Raw genomic sequence first — 23,867 nt, 5'->3', positions numbered from 1 at the left:
AACTTAACATTAACAGTTAACATAAGCTGCTGGCAATGCCAAATTTGTGTGTTAAGTGCACTTTGAAGTCGAGCGCTGCTGCTTATGTTAACTAAATATTTATGTTAGTTGCAGTTAAAGTTATAAACTTCACACATTGCTGCACATTAGTGCAGTAGCAATTCAGCATGCAGTTGGTGCACATCTTATCGCAATTGCTGCTGATGCTGACGCTGGCCATAGCCAATGACCGAGTCGCCAAGGTAGTCGATTGCCTGAACGAGGCGCATCACGACAAAGCGAATTTCACTAGCATCATCGAATGCTTGGCCAGCAACACAAACATAACGACACTAATGGAGGATAGTTTTTGGAAAATGGAACTAATTGAACGCTATGCACAGCAGCAGGAGCAGCAAAAGCCCGATGCAGAGAATTACATAGCATCGCCTTATTATCGTATCAATGATATAATGCAAGTAGATGAGCTGCAGATTGAGCAGCTGAGCTGCCAGCTAAAGCAGCAGCTGCTGGCTGGCATACGTCGCAAGCTGGAGTTTGATAGCTTCGAGCAGCTAAATCTGTTCGATTGGCCGTCGACTTACAAACTGAAGAGGCCACAGGAAGCGAATTTACAAGAGGAACGTCCAACCAAAGAGTATGATTTGAATAAGCTAAGTTGTTATGTTTGGCAAAGGCTGTACGAGCATAAGCCATAATAGTTGTTAACAGTTACTTAAACATGTTGTTAGTGCAATTGATTGAAACACTGTTGACTGCATTTAAATTGTGTATAAATATGTAAGTAGCGTCTGACAATGGCATCCAATCAACAGCGCATTCATAGGCACTCAGGTGTATAAACTGCAGGCCCCACACACACACACACACACACACACACACACAGTGCATAGCCATGCGGTCACACGCGGCGTATGAGCATTGTGTGTTAGCTCAGATTTATGCCGTGCCCCCAAGCACAGTCAGGCAGACAAACAGACAGACAGACACACTCTGGCTAGCTGCTGTGCCCGTTTTAAAACGTTTTCCTTTTTTTTAAAGCTGCAGCTACAACTTTAAGTAATTGCCATAGCCGCCTTGACTTTGGGGCGTCATAATAAACATAAAACATTGATAATTATAGCACTCGGCACTCTGCACTCGCCTGCTTGGGGCACTTGGCAACATTTGTTGCGCTGCGCTTTTTTTTATGCATTTTGCTCTGTAGTTTATTTTAATGTGCCATTAAAAATAATTTAATGAGCGCACATGCAACAAGCGTGCAGCGATAAACTGACCAAGAGGGCAGTTCACTTATAATTAGCACAACTATAAATGGTAATTGTGGCATGCAACTATGACAAACAAGCGTTGCAACGAGCTGCAGTTGACGAGTTGGAGCTTTAAAGTGAGCAAGAGCTGTCACTCTAGCTTATTTTTGGCTAGATTTAGCTATAAATTTAGCATTTTCTGTTGTGTATGTGGCTTATAAAAAATGTAATAGGCAAAGCATAAACAGTATGGTACTGTTATGCTATTTAAGCTTAAACAAATAGTTAGTTAAATTAACTAAACACTTTTTTGTGTTGCTTTGCTTTTATTTATTGAATCTTCTTCATACGAGACTAACAATAACTATAACCTAACTATTAGTCATGTAGACTGGAACACGCACACTAAACACTTTAATTGGCTTTATCTTTTGCGTTTAATCTACTCTTAAACTATTTTTCATTTGCAACTCTAGCTTAGTTCAAACTTTAGCTGTCGTTTTAAATTTCTGCTAAGCGCAAAAAGCAAAAACATCAAATGTTATTTTCAGCTTGCAAAATTTATTACTATTTTGCTATTATTTTCTATTGATGCTATTGATTGCCATTAATATTAATTGCCTAAATTGAATTTCAAGCAACACATTAAATTGCAAATTTATTGCTATTTTTATTATTCAATTTTCTAATATAAAATGTGAGCATACTTTGCTTGCTGTATATTGTTTAAATATTGAGCGCATCCAAGCTCAGCTCACTGCTTATTTTTATGCTTTCGTGCAGCTTGATTTGCACTTTTTATTCCACTTCCTTACTGCCTTTGCTACGTTTATTCAATTTAACTTATGCTCGAAACTATTTCTTTGCCACACTTAAATATTTTATCGCAGCCTTTTGAACCTCGGCAGACTTTTACGCCAAATTTGCTGCTTAAAATATAAATATATTTGAAATATTTTCACTCTTGGCCATTGCCACCTTTAAACTCTTTTTCGTTTATCCTTTGCCGCCTGCATTGCTTATGCTGGCGCTCGTTGCTGGCAGCCAAAAATTTATTCGTGCTACACAAACTGAGCTGAGCGTAGAGCAATGTCTCTGCTGCAATGTCAATAAAAATTCAATTACGTTTCGGTAGAAAACTTGTCTGTGTCTTCTTTTTTTTATTCTTTGTTGAGCCTGTGCCTGCGCCTTTTCTTTATGGCCAACTCAAATTGGCTAGCGGGCGGCTGACGCACTAAGATTTCAGATTTCAGGCAACAACTTTGTTGTCAACTTTTCGTTCGCTGGAGTGGCATTGCCAAATTTCCTTTGACATTTGAATAGCAAGCGCTTCAATTGAACTCGGCATAGAGTAGAGCAGCATTCCCTAGACTAAACAATACAAAACGCGCTCAAATTGCGGGTATGATAAAAAAGCATTACTGAAATCTGAACTGTGCCACTTAAATTTAATGGCATGTTTATGTAAGCACAGAGAGCAAATAATCATAATCAGAATTTTTGTATGCGCACGCACTTAAGTTAAGTTAAGTTAAGCTTAAATTCTTACTGAACTAGCGCTAAAGAAAAATAAACAAAAGTAAAGTAAAGGTGAGCGCGAAACTAAAAAGTTTGCAAAATGAATTGCTTGGTGAGAAAATAAAACTCATCAAAGTCTTAAAACTTTGAGAAAAACAATAAGAAGTGAAATAAATTGCTAAAGCAATTTTAATGGCAACAGCCGCTAGCCTAAATAAATGTTCGCATTGAGCTTGGCGTATTGGCTTACTAATTTAGTGGAAGTGATTTTAGTTTATGCCAAAGAGTGTTGAAATAGTTTGAGCTGAGGTAAAAATTTATGCTAAAGCGTTGTAATTTTTATATATTTGGGCACACAAGCAGGTGTAGCAGCATCCGCAATGAAAGTGGGTGGTGGCACAAAGCGTAAGAGAGAGAGCGCATACGCTCTCACTGTTATAACTGTTATACTGTAGCTGAAGCTGCTGCATACTTAACGGCGTTTATGCCTCAGTCTCCCGTTGCCAGCGTTCATATGCACAACGTTTCGCACGAATAGCACAAAATAAGCGCCACTGAAATACGCGTAAAGTGTTAAGCCAACAATATAAAAAACAACAACAACAACAGCAACAACATTTTTGAAACCTCAGTACAAACATCAATCAGAACGCCAAATATTTTAGTTTGTGCTTTTGGCCTTCATTAGCAGCAGCTTCTTTGCTCAGCTGTATACAAATATATATATACATATATATATATATATGTAAGTGTGTGCGTGTGCGTGTGCTTGTGCTTGTGTTAGTGTGTGCGTGTATTTGTATATTTGCAGCTTATGCTTGTGCGTGCGTAAGATTAATGAGCCAAAAGTGTTTTATCGTGTTGTGCGTTAAATATTTAATACAATCATACAAAATAAATGTTTCATAAACGCAAGTAGCTTCAAATTATTTTTGACATACACATAATTGACACAGCGAACAAACGTGAGTAGCCCAAGCAGCCAAATAAATTAAGTTTAAGTCTAAGCGGCTTGTGTAATTTGAAGCGCATCGAATTACATGCAAAGCTATTTCTTTAGAAAAAGCAATTAAACAAGTACAGCATTTTATTACTTATTTTATAGTCTAACCAATACCCTAAATTGTCTAACAAAACACTAAACGTTTGCAAATTAATTTGCTGTTTGCTACCACGAACTTGGCTTAATGTTAGTTCGCTTGGCTCGGCGCCCTTGGCCAAACTGGCGGCACGTAGCTGCAGTTTAGTCCCCCCCCCCCAAATAATGCGTAAAACAAGTCGAGCGTTTTACGCTTAACACAGCTGCCACGCCCTTTGGCTGTCTGTACGCTCGTCTATGTTGGGTGTGTGTATCAATTGTAAAATGTTAGTAGCTAAAATGTAGGCAAAGCTGCTGTTGCTGTTGCTGTTGATTGTAGCTTTGATTAAGGCAAAAAGGATTGCCACGTTTACCGCTATGTATACACACACACAGGTATGTGTATGTGTGCGTAATTCATTATGCTGACTAACTGAACGCGCCACTGTATAGCATAAAGCTTTGTCAAAGGCAAAACAGCATACTAAGGCAGACTTTGGCACATGTGGCAGCTGCTGACTATTGTAAACAGCAACTTCAAGTGTGTGTGTGTGTGTGTGTAGCGCTGCTGTTGTTGTTAAAAAAAGTTGCTCGTCACTCGTAGCAGCTTTCGTCAGCAACAGCAAACGGCAAAAGCTGTAGCTGCTGCCGCCACTTGAAGCTTGTCATGTCTGTCTATCTATCTATGTGTATGTGTGTGTGTGTGTACATTACGTTTTATTATTTATGCCGCTTGCAAGTAATTCAAGTGGCAGTTGCTTGCCCCATGCGCTTAATCAAACCAAACAAGCGTTAAGCGCCTTTAACAGCGCCCTGCGCTTTAAGTTTACGTACAGCAAAAGTTTTCCATTTATAAATCTTGTAACGTAATTGAATGCGCAAAACTTTACGCGCAACAATTGCCCGCACACAAACTTTACGTATTGTCGTTATTTATAGCACACACACATTTATATCAAAATGTCAACGGCAATAATGAAAATCTTGCTAAGAAAAACAAGCATGACATGTTATATATTTTGACTAAAAAAAGTCAACGCCATAAATCAAATTTAATTTAATACCACAAGCTATGACAATATTGTGGCAATTACTTTAAAGTTTTGCTAACTTTAACAAACTATACGCCAGTTTATATGTTTTAGAAAATTTATGCGCCAGCTGTAATGTTATAAGCGCTTTGGATTTATTTTTAATATATTTAATGGCTTCTTTTTTGTATTGCTATCAAGTTGATTAAATGCTTTGTGCATTAGCATGCTGCAGAGCAAAACTGCCCAACGGCAAAGCAAGCAAAGAAATTTACGAATAGAGCAAATATGCTACTACTTTCTTTAGTGCTTTTCAAAAATCCACACACACACACACAGCTGTAATATTCTTTGCTGGGCACGTACTATGTTGATGCTCTGGGATAAGCGTAGATAGATTTACCATATTTCACATACAACATGCTGCTGCTATCGTCAGTTTATCTAGCTGTTGTAGTTGTCGCCCACAGCCAGCAACAATTTATCACATTTCAATCACTTGAATCATCAATCATGTCGTTGCAGTCGCGTCGAGATATATCGAAATTTATTAAGCCCTTTAACTAAATCAATAACGTTTTTTGATTTTAAGCACACACACACACGCGTGTCATTAACAGCCAGCAAGTCTATGGGTTAACAAACTCATTACGACGCACACACACACACACACACATTAAGTATACGCAGCGCTAGCGCGCACTTCCGCCTATCAATGGCAGCAGCCACAGCATTTAGCAAAAAGCATTTAAGCCGCAGCGGCAAAACGCCCTAGCACGCCCATCAATATACGCGTACAAAGTGGCGTATACTTCATACTTTTATATTTCTTTGCAAGCAACAACAACAAAAGCTGGCGTAATGCTGAAGGTCAGGCCGTTGTTACGTTGTTTTTTCTTTCCTTTTTTTTTGGCTTTACCATAATGGCTAAGAGCTGCAGAGGTTGCTGCTGCTGCTGCTGCCTTTTTGTTCATCTTGCTTTTGTGTGTGCTGCCTGCTTCCGGCTTATAAGCCAGCGCGCTCTCTTGGCTCTCTTTAGCGCTTGCTGCGCCTGCGTTGCTGTTGCTGTTGTCGTATAACAGTTGCTAGAATTGCAGACATTTGGGCGCTGTTGCTGCTGCTGCTGTGAAGGTTGCTGCTGTTGCCATGAATACCTAGCAAGTTGTCTGAGTTTATATTGCATTTGTCAGTGTACGCGCACAACTTTTGTGTGTGTCTGTGTGTGTGTGTGTTAACCACACGACAACAACAAATAACTTTTGTTGCACTTTTTTATTTCCTACTGCGTTCTTTATGATTTAGTTGTGTGCAAACTTCGCTGCTGCTGGCAGTCATAACAAAAAAATTGTTGCTGCGGTTGTTAGTGAAACGCACACACGCACAAAAGGGATTAAAGCTACGCTGCTCGCAGTGCAAAATGTTTTTATTTAATTAAATTACAACAGCGTAGCAAAAGCATGAAAACTGGCACAGCTAATTTTCAATGTTATTATGCACTTTGATATTTGTAAAGGGGGTATGCTTGGCAGCTGTTGCGAATTGAAGCCGCCATGAAGCTATGATTTTTTACGAGGTATACCAAATGCCCCTTTTGGCTAGTCCTAAGTCTAGCTGTATCAATGTACAAATATTTAACAATTAACAATAGACTATATCACAATTTGTATTCAATTTAAATCCGACATCTAGTGGAGCGAGTCATCAAGTCTCCTGGCTGGCGTCTTTTCAGTCCTCTCGCCGGGGATTCACTGGCCAACACCTTCGCCAGTCTGTTCTATCGTTATATTGGTTGGAGTGCTTGTTGATCTCCTCGAACACGCTTTATAGGTTTAGATCATTGTGCAGCATCTTGTTGCGGATGTACCACTCGCATCCATTGATAAGCTATGTTCGATTGCTTAAATTGCATAAATATTCGTTTCTGCTTTTCTATAGAATAGTATATAGAGCAAGCAAGTTCAGTAATACGCTGAGCAAATAGCATTTAAATTAGTTTTTTTATATGCGTTTGTTTCTGTATTCAAGTGTATATTACATTTGAAACTGTATTCTGTATGAATCTGTATTCTATACTTAAAAGCTTGAATTACATTTGAGCACTATTCAAATTTAATTCAATTAACTTCTCAGCGTATCTCAATATGTACCCATCTAGCTTATCTCTCAGTGTATCTCTATGCTCTTCTCAATGTGCATATTACATTTAAACTCTCTGAAATTTATTTATTACAGATGCAAATTTTATCTTCTCGAAATGTATATTGCAGCCATATTTAATTAAATCATTTGATGTATTTGTATTCACTTCTCAAATTTAACATTTTATCCATATTTATTTAATTGCATCTCCTAGTGCATCTGTATGCTCTTCGCAAAGTTTATTTATTTATATAACTGTAGGCTTAAAGTTAAAACTTAAGCTTCAGGGGGAGGCAGCCTTAGCTACTGGGGCTTTCGGCTAGGAATGTGAGGATGTTTTGCTTATCATTATTTTTTTAACTAGTGTTGAATGACTACATTTTAACTTGTTTTAGTTTATATTACGTTTAATGCTATTAAGCATTAAATTAAATTTATTTATTTTAAACTCTTCGTTTAACTGTATTACATTTAATTTAAAAAATTAATTAATTTTATCTCTTAGTGCAGCTGTAGCCTCTGCTCAAACTTTAAATTCAACCTATTCATGTATTTGTATTGCCCCAAAGTGTACATTAAACTCAAGTCAATGCGTTTAAGCAACTGCTCTGCTTCAACATTATAAAATGCATTAATTTTCATTGAAACTGGTTTACTTCTTTCGCAAGTAAAGTGCTTTAAGTTATGCCAACTGGCAATGCTAATTAAATTATATTCAGTTGCCATTTTCGCAGCCTTTGGGGCATGTTTGAAAGCACTCATAAATTCTCACTCACAATTCCATGTGCGCGCAGTGGGTGGTTGGCGCTGGGCTTCGATAAGCGCCTCGACTAGCTTAAGTGGCAATCCATAAGCTCTCGACATAAGCTTTAATAACAGAGAGCGAGACAACAGCAGCAAGCAAATGAGTAAGCGAGCGCGCTGTCAACACTTTAATGTCATTTTCATAATATGGCCCCAAGCACCTTGGCGTTTCTTTTATTATCTCTAGCGCTGCAACAGTAACTCTCTTCGTCTTCGAGTGTCATGGCCAACAGTTTTATGCTGCGTTTAACACAGTTGTGTGTGTGAGCTGAGTCTGTATGCAAACCAAATTCGGCGCAACTGACAGCGCAAATGTGTATTTAATGCTGGCAAGCGAGTTCCATGTTATTGTTGTTACTGTTGGGCATTAATAAATGTCGCAACTTTCGAGTTGAATTAGTGATGAAAGCGAGAGCAGTCCAAACATATAGCATACTTTCGAGCTCTTGACTGACTCACAATCTGATAGACTGACAGCATGACAGACTGACAAGACCCAAACGCTGCTGATTGCGTGCACGCTTTAAATTAATTAGTACCGCTCTCTCTCTCTCTCTCTCCCTCTCGCCTTACACTTGATAAGTTGCCGACAAGCAGATTTGCGACATTGGCAATTTTTCCACGAAATATGCCCAAACGCAAGAGTCTCGTGTACGTCGTGTTTGTGGCTCTGACCATAAGCGGCTTATGCGCTTTGCCTCTTTCTCTTTCTCTGCGTATAGCGCACATTGATAAATGTAGCCAAAGACGTTAAGCAGCGCATGCTTTTAGGCTTTGCCATGCGCCTAATTGTGGCCAAGACACTAATAAAAGCCCACAGCTTGAACTGAAACTTGCTGCCACACACTTTAACTCTCTCAACTCAAGACATAAGCCAACGATTTGCTGCCAAGTGCATGCAATTTTGCTGTCAATCTATACACATATATTAAGTTGGCTGCCAGCAAATAACAAAAAAAAAAATAATGAGCTTTGCTCGCTCTATTATGGCAATTCAATTAGATGCACTTTGCTTTTTTTTAAATCAGTTTACTGCTGCTGCTGACAACAAATTTACTGCAAAAGTTTGCTATACAAGCTTGAGTAGCAGCAAACTGCAATTTAATGCTGCATTAAATAAATTAAAACTTTCTTGTTGTTGCTTTGTAAACTCAACTGGCGTGCATAAATTTTATTTAAGCCAAACGCGCATTTAAATGCTGATAAAACTCTAAATATATTTTTGTAAATTTGCATTGCCTAGCCACAGCCAAATTATTCATAATACGCTTGCAAATTGTGCAGCACAATCAATAAATTTATTTAATTTTAATTTGCACTATTTTTTTACCGTAGCCTAGATAAATGTAACCGTATCTGTGGCAAATTGTTATGACAGCTGCCTAAAGTTCATTTCGTTGCACAACAAAAGCAAAAACTACAAATCGCAGATAGTTAAACAAACATTTTTTAAATCACTGCAATGCACAAAAGTTGTGTGTGCCAAGAAAAAAAATATATATATATATATATAAACTGCGCTGGTTTTGTTTTCTATAGTTTTTTTTTTATGTGCTGTGGCTACTTTTGGCAGCGGCTGTTGGCCACTTACGCTTCAATGCCTCTTCAAGTCATTGATATGCGATTGCGCGGCCAAAAAAATGTGCAAAAAAGTTCAAATTAAAAACACTCGATTGTCTGTTAGCCGAGCCACTACCAAGTGCAAATCAATATTATGCAGAGCAAGCCATTGAGATTGTTGAGTTGAGCTAGTGCCTCAAACTGTTGCACGCACTTGACAAAAGCGGCTCAGCGTAACTTTTACTCAGCAGTCAGCCAAGCGACAAGACAAGCGACCTACCTGCATCCATATCCATATCCATATCCGTAGCTGTGTAGCTCTGTTATTTTCTAATAGTTTTTGCCAACTTGCTGTGCCATTTCACATGGCTAATTCCCAAATACTGCACATGGCAAAGAGAGAGTTTCGTAGGTGTTTGGACTGTCCAGTGCTCCAGTGTGCGCTCTTGTTAAAAAGTAAAATAAACAAGTAAAAGTTTTTCGAAATCAAATGAGAATAAAAAGGCACAGCAAAGAGCAAACAGCAGAAAAAAGAAAAAAAAAATACAAGCGAAAACCACTTGAGCAAGTAGCAAAAGTTTTCCATTTATAACGAGCTCAGTGCCATGTGTATGCCAAGTGGGGGGGCTGCTACGCTAGTGTGTGTGTGTGTGTGTGTATCTGTGTGTACATGTTGTTTCATTTGCTTTTATTGCAGCTGCTAGCAGCGTATGAGTCTCGAGTAGGTCTGTTGGCAAAACTTTAAATGCGCGGTAATGAAATTGTTGGCTACAAATGCTGTCAACACTCACACACACACACAATCATATGTGTGTGTGTGGCGTGGCTATAGCCGATACCATTTTATGACATGGTTCCGGCAATGTTAAAGATGCAAGCATCCTGTCAGCTTAGCCAGCAAGCCAAAAAGTTGCGTCTCAGAGCAGAAAGTGTGTTAAGTTGTGCGCAAAAGGGAGACCAACCCCCAAGTAATAACACGCACACACACACACATGCACACATATCTAGTTGTTTTGCAATAATCATCTGACTGGCTAAACATTTGGGCCAACTGCGTGTGTGGTTACGGCAATTGAATGAAACGTAACTGAAACTTTGCAACTTTAGCTTTAGCTCAAAGTTTTAGCACTAACTAAGCTACGTTTTAGCTACAGTTGCTTTTTAATCTATCCAGCAGCAATCTCTGTTTACTTTTCGCTTGCAACTTTTTGGCATTTGCAAATTAGCTAAGAGCAAAATAAACACACACACACACAGCATTTATTTCAGTTCAACTTTTAGTTGCTTAGTTTCGTGCAATTTGTTTGTTAATCTTGCTCTAATAGCGTCGATAAAATCTATTTACCCACATGTTCATCTGCACTCAATCGATGTGCTAATTATTGACGCATTTGCATTAATTAATGCATCAAGTTGAGTCTAATTAACATGCACAATGTACATGTGTGTGTGTGTCTATTGGCCTGACAATGTTCTGTCTAAAATGCACTTGGCCGCGTCAAGTTAATCCCACTCAAGTTCATTAAGGGCAGCACATGTTGCTCAATGAATATTGTGTGGATTTTATTCAATTTACATAAGTTGGCTTTAAAATAAAGGCACAGGCTTTGAAAGTTTAATATTCCAAAAATAAAATTTGTTTTACATATTGAGCTTGAGCATAAAAATGAGCCAACAAATGACTAAATCTATCTAAAAATAATCGTTTTATTGATTTAATTTATAAGCGGTTTGCATTTTAAGCAGGCACAGAAATATTTTATTGAATAATACGTAACTAATACTATTAGATTTATGCATATTGCACTTTAATATGAATATAAGAGCATTTAATTTAATAATTCAAATACAATATTGAACGCTGGCAAAGCTTTAGATACAATTGTGATAATCGAAGTTGGAAGGCAGTCAGGACATAGTTAGTTTAGTCGTCTATGGACTGTTGCCAGCATAATAATAATAAATAGCTTTGATATGCTTACTTGTTAATATTATATCTACTAAGCTAGTTTGACCAAGTATATGCCAGATATAATGCTTTAGTTTGATTTGTATATTTTTTATTATCTAATAAAGTCTCAATGCAATTAATTTAGTGTGAGTCAATCTATTTGTTGGCCAACTGCTGTTAATTAATTAAGAAATTTCATTTTACTTTCCTTTTGTGTTGCTAACTCCTTTTTGTAAAGCTTTGCGAGCTAAACACACATTTCTTTTACAAACTTTGGCATCCAAGTAATCTGGAAATTCTTTGTCACATTTCTTGGAACTCACTTCATTTAGCAGCAAAATTTGTTCACTTAGTTTAGTGTTAACAGTGCTCGTGTCTTGTTCTCCTTCTCGTGTATTTTTTTTCTTATAAGTCTATTTCAAAATTATTTGTGTAGCTATTCTGTGTTTTTTTTTTTTCAAGACGAACAACAAAAAGAAAAAAATATACATTTATTTTTTGGTTATTGTTAAATTTTTGCGTGAGCTTTATTTTCCACTCGCTTCTTGAATATGCTGAACGTTCGCAACTTGAGAATGTTAATGCTTAACAATCCCGCACTCCGTCGGCTGGTGGCAGTCAATAGGAATGGCATACGCCATGCCTGCGGTGGCGGAGAGGCGCGCGGCGGCAAGGGACTGGTCGTTGGTGTGTATCTCAAGGAGGGCGACAAGGACCCCAAGCTAACGTCGGCGGGCGAGAAGCTGAACGATCGACTGGGCGGCAAGCTGGTCGAGCTAATATGCGAGACAAAGATTGTGGGCAAGCTGGGACGCGGCAAAGTGTTCAACAACATTGATCCGGATTTTCGCAGCATTGCCATAGTGGGCGTGGGCATGGAAGGTGTTGGCTTCAATGAGCTGGAAATGCTGGACGAGGGCATGGAGAATGTGCGCATTGCCGCTGGCATTGGCGCTAGATCATTATTCGATTTGGGCTGCACGGAAATTCATGTGGATAGCATGGACTATGCCGAGCAGGCGGCGGAGGGCTCAACGCTGGCGGTTTGGCAATATGCCGACATGCTGGGCAAGAAGAATAGACCGGCAGCACCCAAGCTGGAGCTGCATGACTCTGGCGACGTGGATGGCTGGACGCGTGGTCTGTTCAAAGCCGAAGCGCAGAATCTGGCGCGTCGTCTAAGCGATGCTCCCGCCAACTGCATGACACCCACGCTATTTGCTCAGGCTACTGTCGATGCGCTGTGTCCTTGCGGCATCACCGTGGAAATACGCACCATGGACTGGATAGAGCAGCAGCGCATGCATTCGTTTCTAATGATTGCCAAGGGTTCCTGCGAGCCGCCTGTGCTTATGGAGATCAGCTACTGCGGCACCTCGCCCGAGGACAAGCCTGTGCTGTTTGTTGGCAAAGGCATTACCTTCAACTCGGGCGGCATTAATCTGCGCCCATGCAAGGACATGGATGAGTATCGCGCCAGCATGTCCGGCGCCGCTGCCTGCGTTGCTATGATGCGCTGCGTTGCGGCGCTGTCGCTGCCCATCAACATCTGCCTGATTATTCCTCTGTGCGAGAACATGCCCTCGGGCATGGCCACCAAGCCGGGTGATGTCTGCACGCTGCTCAATGCGCGTGCCATGGCCATACGCGATCTGGATAAGGCGGGCGTAGTGGTTATGGCGGATCCTTTGATTTATGGACAAACAACTTACAAGCCGCGTTTGGTTGTAGACGTTGCCACGCTGGGCATGGGCACCAAGAAAGCCTTTGGCGGTGGCGCCACCTCCATATTCTCCAACTCCCACTATATTTGGAAGCAATTCCAGCGCGCTGGTTCGCTAACCGGCGATCGGGTCTGGCGACTGCCACTTTGGCATTACTACAAGAAGCAGGTGACCGATGAGCTGGGCTATGACCTGAGCAACGATGGTCGTGGCTTGGCCAGCAGCTGTCTGGCTGCAGCTGTGCTGCATGAGCTGGTGCCCTGCGCTGATTGGGCGCATCTGGATACGCGTGGCACTGGCATGATGAGCATGTATGGCATTGTGCCCTATTTGAGCAGTTGGCGCATGACTGGGCGACCGACGCGAACCTTGGTGCAGTTCCTTTATCAGCTGGCGTGTCCGGAACAAAAATAAGATGTTAATGTTACAGATCTAGAGCGAGTTCGAGGATTGTAGCTGTAGTAGAGAAGTATGAGATTTGATTTTGACACGTGTTGTATGTATGTCCTATTAAAGTATTGACTTTGTTTGTCAACAATGCGCTATAGTTTAATTAACGTGCTGTAGCAAAAAGCTTTTGTTTGCATAACCAAGCTGCAACTGTCATCTAGCATGTTTTTTTATCCATTTTATTATCAATGAGCAATAAGTTTGCATTCACTAGACAAATTTAAATTAAAATAGCAACTAAAAATTGCAGGGAATAGAAATTTGCTTTATATTATATATATATTTGAATATATATGTATGTAAGCGCCTGTTTGCAACTGTCATCTAGTAACTTTTAGTTGATAAGCTTGACATGAAATGACGGCAAACAATTCCAGACCACGAAAATAAACGTTTACATATTTTTTTTTAATAAAAGATGTATGTCCTATGAAAATATTGACTTGACTGCGCAAGGAGTTCAATTTCTTTATGAGGGCGGCTATAATAAAAACACCAAGCAACAATTACAGGCTGCGCATTTTATTACATTTATTAAATACATAAATTTTTAATAGCAAGCAGACGATCAGCTGTTGCTAACAAAATTTAAATTTAAATAACGACAAACAACAATTCCATGCTTTGAATAGAAACTTGCAGTTATTACCCTTTATATTTACAAAATTCAGCTGATAAGCTTTTATTTATTATCAATGCCAGCTTTTAAACAAGCCTAAAATTTTATGCTAGCACTTTAGCCAAGTACACGTAACATCTATACATAGATGCTACCAACCAATTAAATAAACAAATTTGAACATTTTTACACACACACACACACACACATCGCTGCTTGTGCCAACACTTGACACGTTTAGGCCATTTTGGGATGTCACAGGGCTGCTGCAAAAAGGATATTTGCATTTACACAGCTTCTTGGCCTGAGTGGCTGTCGTTGTTGATTAAATTGCTGCAGGATATTACTTTGAATTATCATAAATAACAACAGCAAAACAACAACACATGCATATGTGTGTGTGTGTGTGTGTTTTTATAGCTGTGAAAGAAAAAAGGATCAGGTGCACGTGCGTGACTTGGAATTGCTCTTGTTGTTACTTGCATGTCGATTCAATAATATAAGCTGAATCTGTTTATCAGGTAATCGTGTCTTGGCTTTGGCAGCTGCAGGCAAAGCTGCCACTCAGCCAAACATAGTTTAGGCCACATTGATTGCAACTGGCTCAAACTGCTTGCAATGCAAATGGCATTCGAAATTAAATTGCTGCAAAACTATTTCTATTGGCCAAAGTGTGCAGCTTGAAACGCTTTGATGGAATGTACTATTAAATTCTGACTAAGTGTAAAGCAATAAGCTAAAAAGTGAAAGCTAAATACGCCAAATTGATTTTATCTCTTACTTAAATTAATTTAATCAATTTACGACGCTCGTTCGACTGCCCAAGTAGCTTTTCTTTATAGTCTGTATTTTAATTGTGTGTGTGGCGCTCTCTGATTGAATGGGAATTTCATTTAAATTCATGCTGTGCTGCCTACGAAGGAATTAGCCATCTCTGGCAATGTACACAGCAGCAGCAGCAAAAGAAAGAGAGAGAGACTGTTATTTATGAAAAGAAAACACTCATACATGCGCATAAATTTACAGTTTGAGCCGCATGTCCTGCAACGCAATTGAATTTTTAAAAGCAGCAGCTTCATGTTGTGGCCGCAATATCAATTGATTACATTTTTTAATGCAATAAATTGAACGGTATTCAACACTTTTTGTTTTTATTAAGCCGTTTGTCGTACGTGTCGCGCCCAAAGTAAAGTAAAGCAATAACATTAACTTGATTAAAGCACACAGCGCAGTGTTGTTGGCTGCCAAGCCATAATTTGTTTGTAAACAAAGACAAATTCAATTATGGTTTGCTTCAAAGGCTGCCGCCCCGGCCACAAAAGCCTAGCAAAGTGTGCTTAGAATATTGTGTAAGCGACTTAGCAAGTTGCATGCCACAATCACAACGCGCTTGAGTTGAAGAGTGCAGCTTTGTGTGCTTTGTGCTGATTTAATTAATGTTTGGCCAACAAAATGAACAACAGTAACTCGCTCTCCAAATGTATTTTTATAAATTTTCAATTGCTTTTACACCTACAGCGACATCGAAATACAAACAGACAAGTATAAAAGTAATTAAAAATAAAGAATACACCAGGCACAAAGCAAAAACGTACACAATACACTGAGCAGCAGCTGTGATTAACTGTAATAGAATATTTTAGCATTAATATATATGATAAATAAACAAATGCGCTAACCAGTTGCTTGACGCTGGCTGTGGGCGTGGCTTAACGCTTTGCGCTCTGAGCTCTGGCAGCTTTACATTCAACAGTATTAGCTCCAATTTGCGCATACGATTCGCTGCTATGGGCAGCATATAGCTTAGAGTACGATACATGGCACTGAAACTAATTTGGCAATTGATTTTACTGTTTACTAGCAAAGTGTATGCTACTAAAAATAATTTGAAACTCTTGATTGAACAATAAATTCACAGCCGCCTGGCCTGACTGACTGACACATGCGACCAAACACTGATGAATGCTCAAGCTTTGACTTACCTACAAAGTGGGTGAGCGTGTGTGTGTGTGGGTGTCAATATGCAAATGAACTTTTGCTCAAGTTTAAAGCCAACGTCCATCCGTCAAGTGTTGGGATGAAACTTTGTTTGCCTGCCAATAAATCAAATTCCCCAATCACATCACTGCTTGTGCTACCTTTTTTTATAGCTTGGCTGTTGGCTCATCTATCAAAGCAACTTGTAGTGCTGCTGGCAAGCGTATGACAAAGTTAGGGTTAATATTTGACTTAATTAAAGCGCATTTAATTAAACTCAACGAGTGTAAATTGATCAAGCTGCTGCTGCACATTGAAACATATGCAATTTAATATGCATGACATGCACAGCAGTTAAGTTGACAAAAGTTTCTGGCAGCAAGTTTAACAAATATTTGATGAATTCATGCCACAGCTACGTTGTCATACTTTCAATAAGCAACTTGTACGCCTCATGGCGGCTACACTCGCTGCTCATCTGTTATTTATCAAAGTTCGCTTTAGCTTTACACTTTTCGTCGTCGCTAAGTTGGCTTGCCTGCTTTTCAACTTCCGCTCTCTAGCTGATGCGCTTGCGGCGATAAGCCGCACACACACACACATAATAGTTGCTTTGGCAACAATTTATGAGCACATGGCCTTGTGTAGTAGTTGGCTGCTATCTATGCATCAGCTGTTTATGCTGATTGAGGGTATTTTTAATAACAGGCGCTCCACTCCACCCAAACGTTTCTCGTTTAGCATATGCCTTGCCTATGGCGCGCTGTCCAGCATTTTTATCAATATGCGCGCTCGCCCCGCTGCAAAGATTGGCATTTAATAAGTTCCATAACGAGTGTACGCGAATCTGTGCATTGTTTGTGTGTGTGTGTGTGTGTGTGGCGCCTCTTTGTTTGTTTGTGGCACATTTTTGAAGGCGCCTCCAGCGCAAAAGTCTATTACGAGCTCTACCGCTTGCTGTGCCAGTCACGCAGCATGCAAATGATTAATGTTTGGAAATTTTGTAGTCGCTGGCCGCTGCTGCTGCCATTTTGGCTTATTGACATAATTGCGTTGAATTTTCAGCTTGCGCTATGCTTTTATTATGTTCGGCGAGCATAAACTAAACGTGGCTAAGCCTTGGCTTGATTTATGTGCTTAAGCCATAATTTGCTTGTCGAGTCAACGTTTGCACAATTGCATAATAAACGACGCAAATTAAAAGTAAATAGCTGCTGAGCAAACTATTCTTAAGCAAATGACTTTTAAATTTATTAACGTCGCGACGCGCGCGTTGCTTTTAAACTAAATATTTTAGTTGCTCCGAGCTTGTCGCTCTCTGCATAGTTGATGAAACAAAAGAGAAAAAAAATAAAAACGTGGCTGAAGCTGTTGGAAAAATGTGTGCATTGCCTTCCGGTTCCAGCTATACAATGGGCGCGCTTAGTCAACTTCATAATCAAGTTAATAAATTTCCAAAGAATTTTTGAGCAATTTACAACATACAAAATAATATTTTCACACAAATTGCCATAGAAATGGTAACAATTGCAAACTAATTGGGTCTCTTTCTAGTTTTTAGCTTGAATTGTTACAGCCAATTTAAACAATATATGATATTTATGTACATATTGCTCTATAAAAAAATAGAAACATCTACAGTCTATAATTAGCGTTCTGTTGTCTATTGTAGGCAACTTTAGCCAATTCCTATTAAAAATAGAACATCTAGACTCAGATTTAAACTAAATGCTGTTTATTTTACCTGAAGCTTTTATTTAATTTGAAACAATAGTAGCTAATTAGCTTGCTAGGTTTGGCTTTCAATTTAATTTTGAATTGCTGTTGCCCACATAAGTAGGCAATACATTTTTGTTTTTATTCATTTAAAGGGACACAACTAATTGAAAAACGACTTACTTGATTTTTTAAATGCTTAGCTAACTGCTTTTTATAACGCAATGTACATATATATGCTTCATTTTATTCTTAACTAAAAATTCTTCATAATTATATTTGGCTTATCATTCGCATTTGCCAACTTACATTGTCTACTCTGAGCCATTTTTGGCTTACGCAGCTTTTGTGTATTTCGCCTCATTACAGCTAAAGCTACGCTCTGCTTTGTTCTTAGGGCGAAATTAGCTGCGCGCAGCTGTAAGCAGAGACGCGCTTTGCGCTTGAGGGTGGCGCAGCTGCTTAGCTATTTTAATTTTGATGCCAGCTATGACACTTTCATGTTTCTAGCTCTGTGGTTATGACTGCTGTGCGGCTCATTATGTGGACCAGATAATAATAAAAACAACAGCAAGAAAACACTTTGTTTCGCTTTGCTTTTGTTTCGGCTATCCAATTAAGACTTTTTTTTTGCAGCAGCAGCAGCAGCAGCTCAGCTGTGTGCCTCATACAACAAAATGTTATGCTGTCACTTGATATGGACAGGCAGGCTGTTGGCACTGAAACGACAGCAATGTGTTAAAGAGAGCTGCTGAGTGCCGTTGACATTTTTTTTCTTTTTTTTTTTTTGCTAACCACTTGCCTGCATTATGTTGTTGTTGTTGTTGTTGTCTTGTTGCCACATGCTGCATGCAGCAAAATTTATGCGTATGCAAGGCGTAGCGAAATTTACGCAAAACTTTGGGCACAGCTTTGGCTGCACAGCAAATTTTTGCATAGACTTAAAGTGCACTTAAGTTTTGCATAGCAGCGCCTGCAGGTATGCAATGGAATTTTGCTGTATGCCAAGCACTTTATTAAAATGATTAATTTATGACATTAAATTGTGCAGTGCGCGCAGCTTAACACAAAATATGCAATTAAATTAATCAATCAACAAATATAGCCGCGGAACGCCCAATGGAAAGCAGCAATGGAAATCTTAACACTGCTGCTGCTTTTCAACTTATTGCTGGCAATAGTTTGGCTTTTGTGCCAGCTTCATTATGCGCCAAAAACCTCGTAGAAACTTTAACGAGCGCTCGCTGCTCGCTCTGCCATGCTCTGTGTGTGTGTGTGTGTGTGTGTGTGTGTGCAGTTTCAATGGATTTGCTGTAGCGTCTGCGTTCTTTTTTTCGTTTTGTTGTCGTTTCAAGTGCAGCATGGGGCAGCCAACTCAATTAAAATGGCATTGCAAGTTGCATGCTTTTGGCTTAGTTTAAGCAAGCTTTAGATTTTAATGACTGCTTGCGGTTGTTTTGTAGCTCAAATTGATTGATGGGCCAAGCGCTAGATGAATTGCACTTTGCTGTGGCAATGAAAATGTAAATGCTTGATGTTATATTCAAATTAGCTGCTTGACTAATGGCAGCAGCGCCAAACAGCAACAGCTAAAACGTTTGAGTGTGTATGTGTGTGTGTGTGTGTGAGTTGCTGGCAAATTGTCGTCACTTATGTGCGCTTTTCGTTACCTACATAAGTTTATTTGCATGCATATATAAACGCTGTATGTGTGTGTGTGTGTGTGTATTTTTTGCACACATACGTACATGCTGTGTCCTTGTTTATGCATATTAAAAGCCTTGGCATAACCTCTCTTGTGCTCTTTGCTCACTGCCAAAATAAAATGTGCAAAAACGCAGCTTACAAATTTGTGTAAAAATGGAAAAGTTTTACATTTTTTGTGACATGTGTTTTTGTCGGCTTTGGGCTGCTTGTGTGTGTGTGTGTGTGCTGCTGGCTAGCCGCATGTAATTTTCTGCAAAAATGCTGCACTACACACATTGCCAACAGAAATATTTAAATTATTTGCTTATGTTAACGAAAAAGAAAGCAAGCAAAACCGCAACTGCTTATCGACCCTTGGACTCATATCGACATGTCACACACACACACATTTGCATTTAAAATGCTTGTTTATATAACAAATTTAGAAATGAAAGCCACTTGTGCTGAAATTTATTTCTAAATAGTTTCAGCGCTACTTTGTAGGGGTTGCTGTTAACATAAACTGTGCAGACAAATCTTATAATAAGATTTGCATATTTATGCCTTTTGGCAATTTAAACTTTAAGCTTACAATAAAATGTGTTATGTGTATAAGTTAACTTGTAGTACAAGTGTTTAACTAATTAAGTTTAAAAGTATGCAGCTCAATCCCTAATAATTCAGCTGTATATCAACTAAGCTGCACTTCAGCTTCAGCAGCTCTTGCATTAATTAAAGGTCACGTAAATGACATACAAGCAAAAAAAAAATAGTATGAAAGCAATAAATCACATAACCTCAAACAGCAACAACAACAACGATTAGTGCAGCAGCAAAATGTTGATGTTTCAATGCCTTGGCAGCAATTTATAAATGTAAACAAAACAGCAAAAGAGTAACAAATGAAGCGCAAGAGAACAAAAGCTGAGCGCGAGCGAGAGAGCGCACTAAAAACTGTTATACAGCAAGTAAAAGAGAGCGACTCACTAGTGCTTATGTGTGTGTGTGTGTGTGTAATTCTTTTTTTCTTTCTTGGGGCAGCTTAGCAGCGCGTTTAATTTGATGTGCAAACAAATGTTTAATGACCAAAGTTGTTGCAATTGGAAAATTGCGCGTTACGCAGAAACAAAATACGAGCGCAAATATTTGTGGCCAAATTAGAAAATGCCAAGCAGGTGCGAAAGCAAAGTTTTTGGCTAACAAAACTTTGTCTGCTGTCATTAGAAAATTAAAGCCCAACGTCTTGCGTATTTTTATTATTATTTTTGTTATTGTTTAGGGGCAACAAGCAACAATAGGCAATCAGTGAATGCCCCTAAGGGCATAGAACTAATCAAGACGAAAAGCTGCAAAGCATAACAATGGGCCACACAGCTAAATTGGCATTAAAGCAGGCTCAAGCTCAAGCTCAAGACACCTTTAATAATTTTGTTGCATGGCGCAAGGACTTGCTTCATTTAGCAAAGCCACACACAGTTGTGTGTGTGATTTTAAAATGAAACTAGACATGCAGCCCACAATGCTTAATGGCGGCAACAATGTTTTTGGTAGCAGCAGCAGCAGCAGCAGCCAGCAACAATTTCTCAGCATCAAAAGCCACAGTGATAGAACAGCAACGACAAGCACAACAACAACAACAAGAGCATAACAAGAAATATGTTCCATAAAGTGTAGAAAAATGCTGCTGGCGAAATTACCAACTGAGCTGAGCGCACAATGGGTGGGTGGGTTGCTGTTATTGTTGCTACAGCTACTTGTCAATGGCACTGCAGGCAGACAGTATGTAGTATGTGTGTATTAGTGTGTGTGTGCTCATACATGAAATTGTTTAATGTGTGTGTGTGCAGACTAAACATTCAACACTGCGCTGCGTAAATTTACGAGCACTGCAGTTGCCGCATTAAAAATCATAAAGCAACATGCGACACTCGCTGCTAAACTTAGTCACAACTTCCAGTTTAGACTTATGCATATGCTGTAAAAATTCAAATTCAATGTTAATTTTAATTTAATTTAATTAAGTAAAGTACGCCCAGTGGCAATATTTGGCTAAGAGCAACATATTCATGCTAACAAAAATATGAACTTGGCGCGCTTTTGTTGCCAAAACAACGTAAATATCTTATGCATGTGTGTGTAACTTAAATACAGGGTGTCCACACAGCTTTGGTTTAAGTTTGAGCAAATAAAAATGGCAAATTTTCTACTTAGAATTTTATTTTTTATTTTATTACTAGAACTTTCGCATATTGTAGGCAACTTTATCAAATTTGTAGTAGCAATTAAAATTACTAGAACTCAGACCCTTATCCTTAGGCTATAATGTAATGTATATAAGCTTAACTTGATTTTAGATCTAGAGCCGATTGCTTGGTGAATTTTGTTCTAATTGTTTATCAAATTTCAATCCAATTAAATTTCAATCCACTTTATCAAATTTATGGTAATTGTAATCAATTAAAATTACTAGAGCATAATCTGAGGCGGTTAAGGCTTCTGATTTAAATAGATTTTATACCAAGAGACGATTGTTTAACAAATTTTAATGAAAATTGCTATTGAAATTATTTATATTTCTATTAAAATGAGTTTAACTTTGCACTTATTTGATATGAAATAACTGCATTGAAGTTAAACTAGCTCAGTCGACTTAAGTTACTTAGGCTATCAGTTATCCTAGTCCAATCCTAGACCCATCTCTGCGACACCCTGTATATATTTACGTGTGTGTCATAAGTCGCATTGCATGCAGCATAAGAGAATTTCTTAGAAATATTTTACGCGTGGCAGTACAAAATTCTGCTGTTGTTTTTGCTATTGTTTGGCTTTGCCTTGGGCGCTGTTTTTTAGCTGAACAAACAGCACAACGGAAAGCAAACAAATAAACAAGCAACGCGCATAAAACTTTCCTCGGCCCAAAAAAAAACACACTGACGACCCCAAAGCGTCAAGCAAGGTTCCTAGCACAACAAAAAAAAATTAAATCTATCTAAAAATATTACGTCCTTTGCAAGTGCCAATACCTTGGCAATTCTTTTTTGCATTTTTAGTGTATTTTGCATCTGTGGGAATTGAGGTTGACTAATGCCAATTGCAATAAACTGCCGCATTATTCAGCTGATGCAAGCAATCAAGAGGAAAATTGGAAAGCACTGCAAATGAAGGCCATTCAAGTGTAGCGAGTGCGACTGCAACTGGCCCATTCAGAGTTAATCAGTTGTTTTAAAGGTCAAAGGGCTGAGCTTTAAATGCGCACACAGTTAGTGGCTGCAACTTTTTCAACTAACTAATTTACTAACGTTAAACTTTTTACATTAGATAACTAATTTAAATAAAATAAAAATGATGGTTAACTAATTTATGGCAAATTAAATGTGCTGCGAAGCTTATAAAAATATGTCAATAGTTTATTAATGGCATCAATGCTTCAAATAGTAGCAAACAATATTTGTAGCTCACGCCATCTTTGCTCAGTTGCGCTCTCTTTCTCTTTCGCTGGCTCAGCAGCGCTTTTTTCTTTTCGGATCTCAGCTTACGCATTGCTGGCAGCGCAGTTGCGACTGTAGGCGAGAGTAGCGCGTCTGGTAAAATAATACAAGGTAACGGACTGCGCTCTTAGGTTACTTAGCTTCTTCTTCCTTTTTGCTGCTTTCTCGCTCTCGCTGTTTTCGTTTTGTATACGGTGTGAGCGGGAGCGAATGAAGCTAAGTACAAGCACTCAAAAAGAAGAGCGAAGTCCGCTACCTTGTATTATTCTACCATGCCTTAACTAGTCGATAGCTTAGCGGGAGCGAGAGCTCAGTCGTCTCCAGGCGTTCAAGCTGTGCGGAGGTAAAGCGTGAAAATTATTTTATGTCCAGTCGATATTACTAGTTCACGCCATCTTTGCTCAGTGACGCTCACTGCTTAGGCAAGGCCGTTCTCTTTCACTTGCTCAGCAGCGCTTTTCGTGTGAGAACCGTCACAAGCTGCTGGCAGCGCGCTCACTGCTTAGGCAAGGGCGCTCTCTCTATCTTTGGCTCGCTCAACAGCGCTTTTCTTGCGGGAGGATCTCACCTTACGCATTGCTGGCAGCGCAGCTCACAGCTTAGGCAATGCTGCTCTCTCACTGTTGAGCGCGCTCAGCTGCATTGCTGGCAGCGCAGTCGCGACAGTAGTAGTAGAGTAGTCAACATCTTAACGGGGGCGAGAGCGCTCAGTCGTCTCTCTCTCTCTCTCTCTCTCTCTCTCTCTTTTGCTTGCTCAGCAGCGCTTTTCATGTAAGCTGAGATCCTAACTAGAATATGTGTGTTGAGTGTTCACGCACATACTATGTGTGTGTTGAGTGTTCACACACATACTAGTTAGGATCTCAGCTTACGCAT

At 39.2% G+C, this 23,867-nt stretch overlaps 2 protein-coding genes and 1 long non-coding RNA gene across 10 annotated transcripts in view; 2 read left to right on the top strand and 1 right to left on the bottom strand.

Annotated features, from left to right (window-relative positions):
* Nucleotides 1-3,544: 3,544 nt before the first annotated feature.
* LOC108599566 (polyhomeotic-proximal chromatin protein) overlaps nucleotides 3,545-23,867 on the top strand; it is an 89,136-nt gene continuing 68,813 nt past the window's right edge. For 4 of the 8 annotated variants that reach the window (XM_017986472.2, XM_017986471.2, XM_017986477.1 and 1 more), the window contains exon 1: nucleotides 3,548-3,733. The gene's annotated coding sequence lies outside the window, so the exon portion shown is untranslated. Of the gene's footprint in view, nucleotides 3,734-23,867 lie in introns of all 8 variants that reach the window. The other 4 variants (XM_017986482.1, XM_017986483.1, XM_017986484.1 and 1 more) reach the window with 2 other exon arrangements.
* On the top strand, nucleotides 11,805-13,593 carry LOC108599569 (cytosol aminopeptidase). The gene has a single exon (XM_017986486.2). It carries the CDS (start codon nucleotides 11,883-11,885, stop codon nucleotides 13,467-13,469), a length of 1,587 nt encoding a protein of 528 aa, XP_017841975.1. The 5' UTR covers nucleotides 11,805-11,882; the 3' UTR covers nucleotides 13,470-13,593.
* On the bottom strand, nucleotides 15,592-16,028 carry LOC108599570. Its single transcript, XR_001915149.1, has 2 exons — nucleotides 15,804-16,028; nucleotides 15,592-15,748 (listed from the first exon to the last, which is right to left on the bottom strand). It is a non-coding gene; the product is annotated as an uncharacterized LOC108599570 (long non-coding RNA).

Source organism: Drosophila busckii, chromosome 3L (assembly GCF_011750605.1).
Source record: "Drosophila busckii strain San Diego stock center, stock number 13000-0081.31 chromosome 3L, ASM1175060v1, whole genome shotgun sequence".
In the NCBI taxonomy this organism is placed as follows: domain Eukaryota; kingdom Metazoa; phylum Arthropoda; class Insecta; order Diptera; family Drosophilidae; genus Drosophila; species Drosophila busckii.
Note: the sequence above shows the minus strand (reverse complement) of the source record. Positions and strands in the feature narration are given on the sequence as shown.

What these genes read in the sequence shown, in the direction of transcription:
- LOC108599569 (XM_017986486.2), top strand. Translation starts at nt 11,883, where the DNA reads ATGCTGAACGTTCGCAACTTGAGAATGTTAATGCTTAACAATCCCGCA.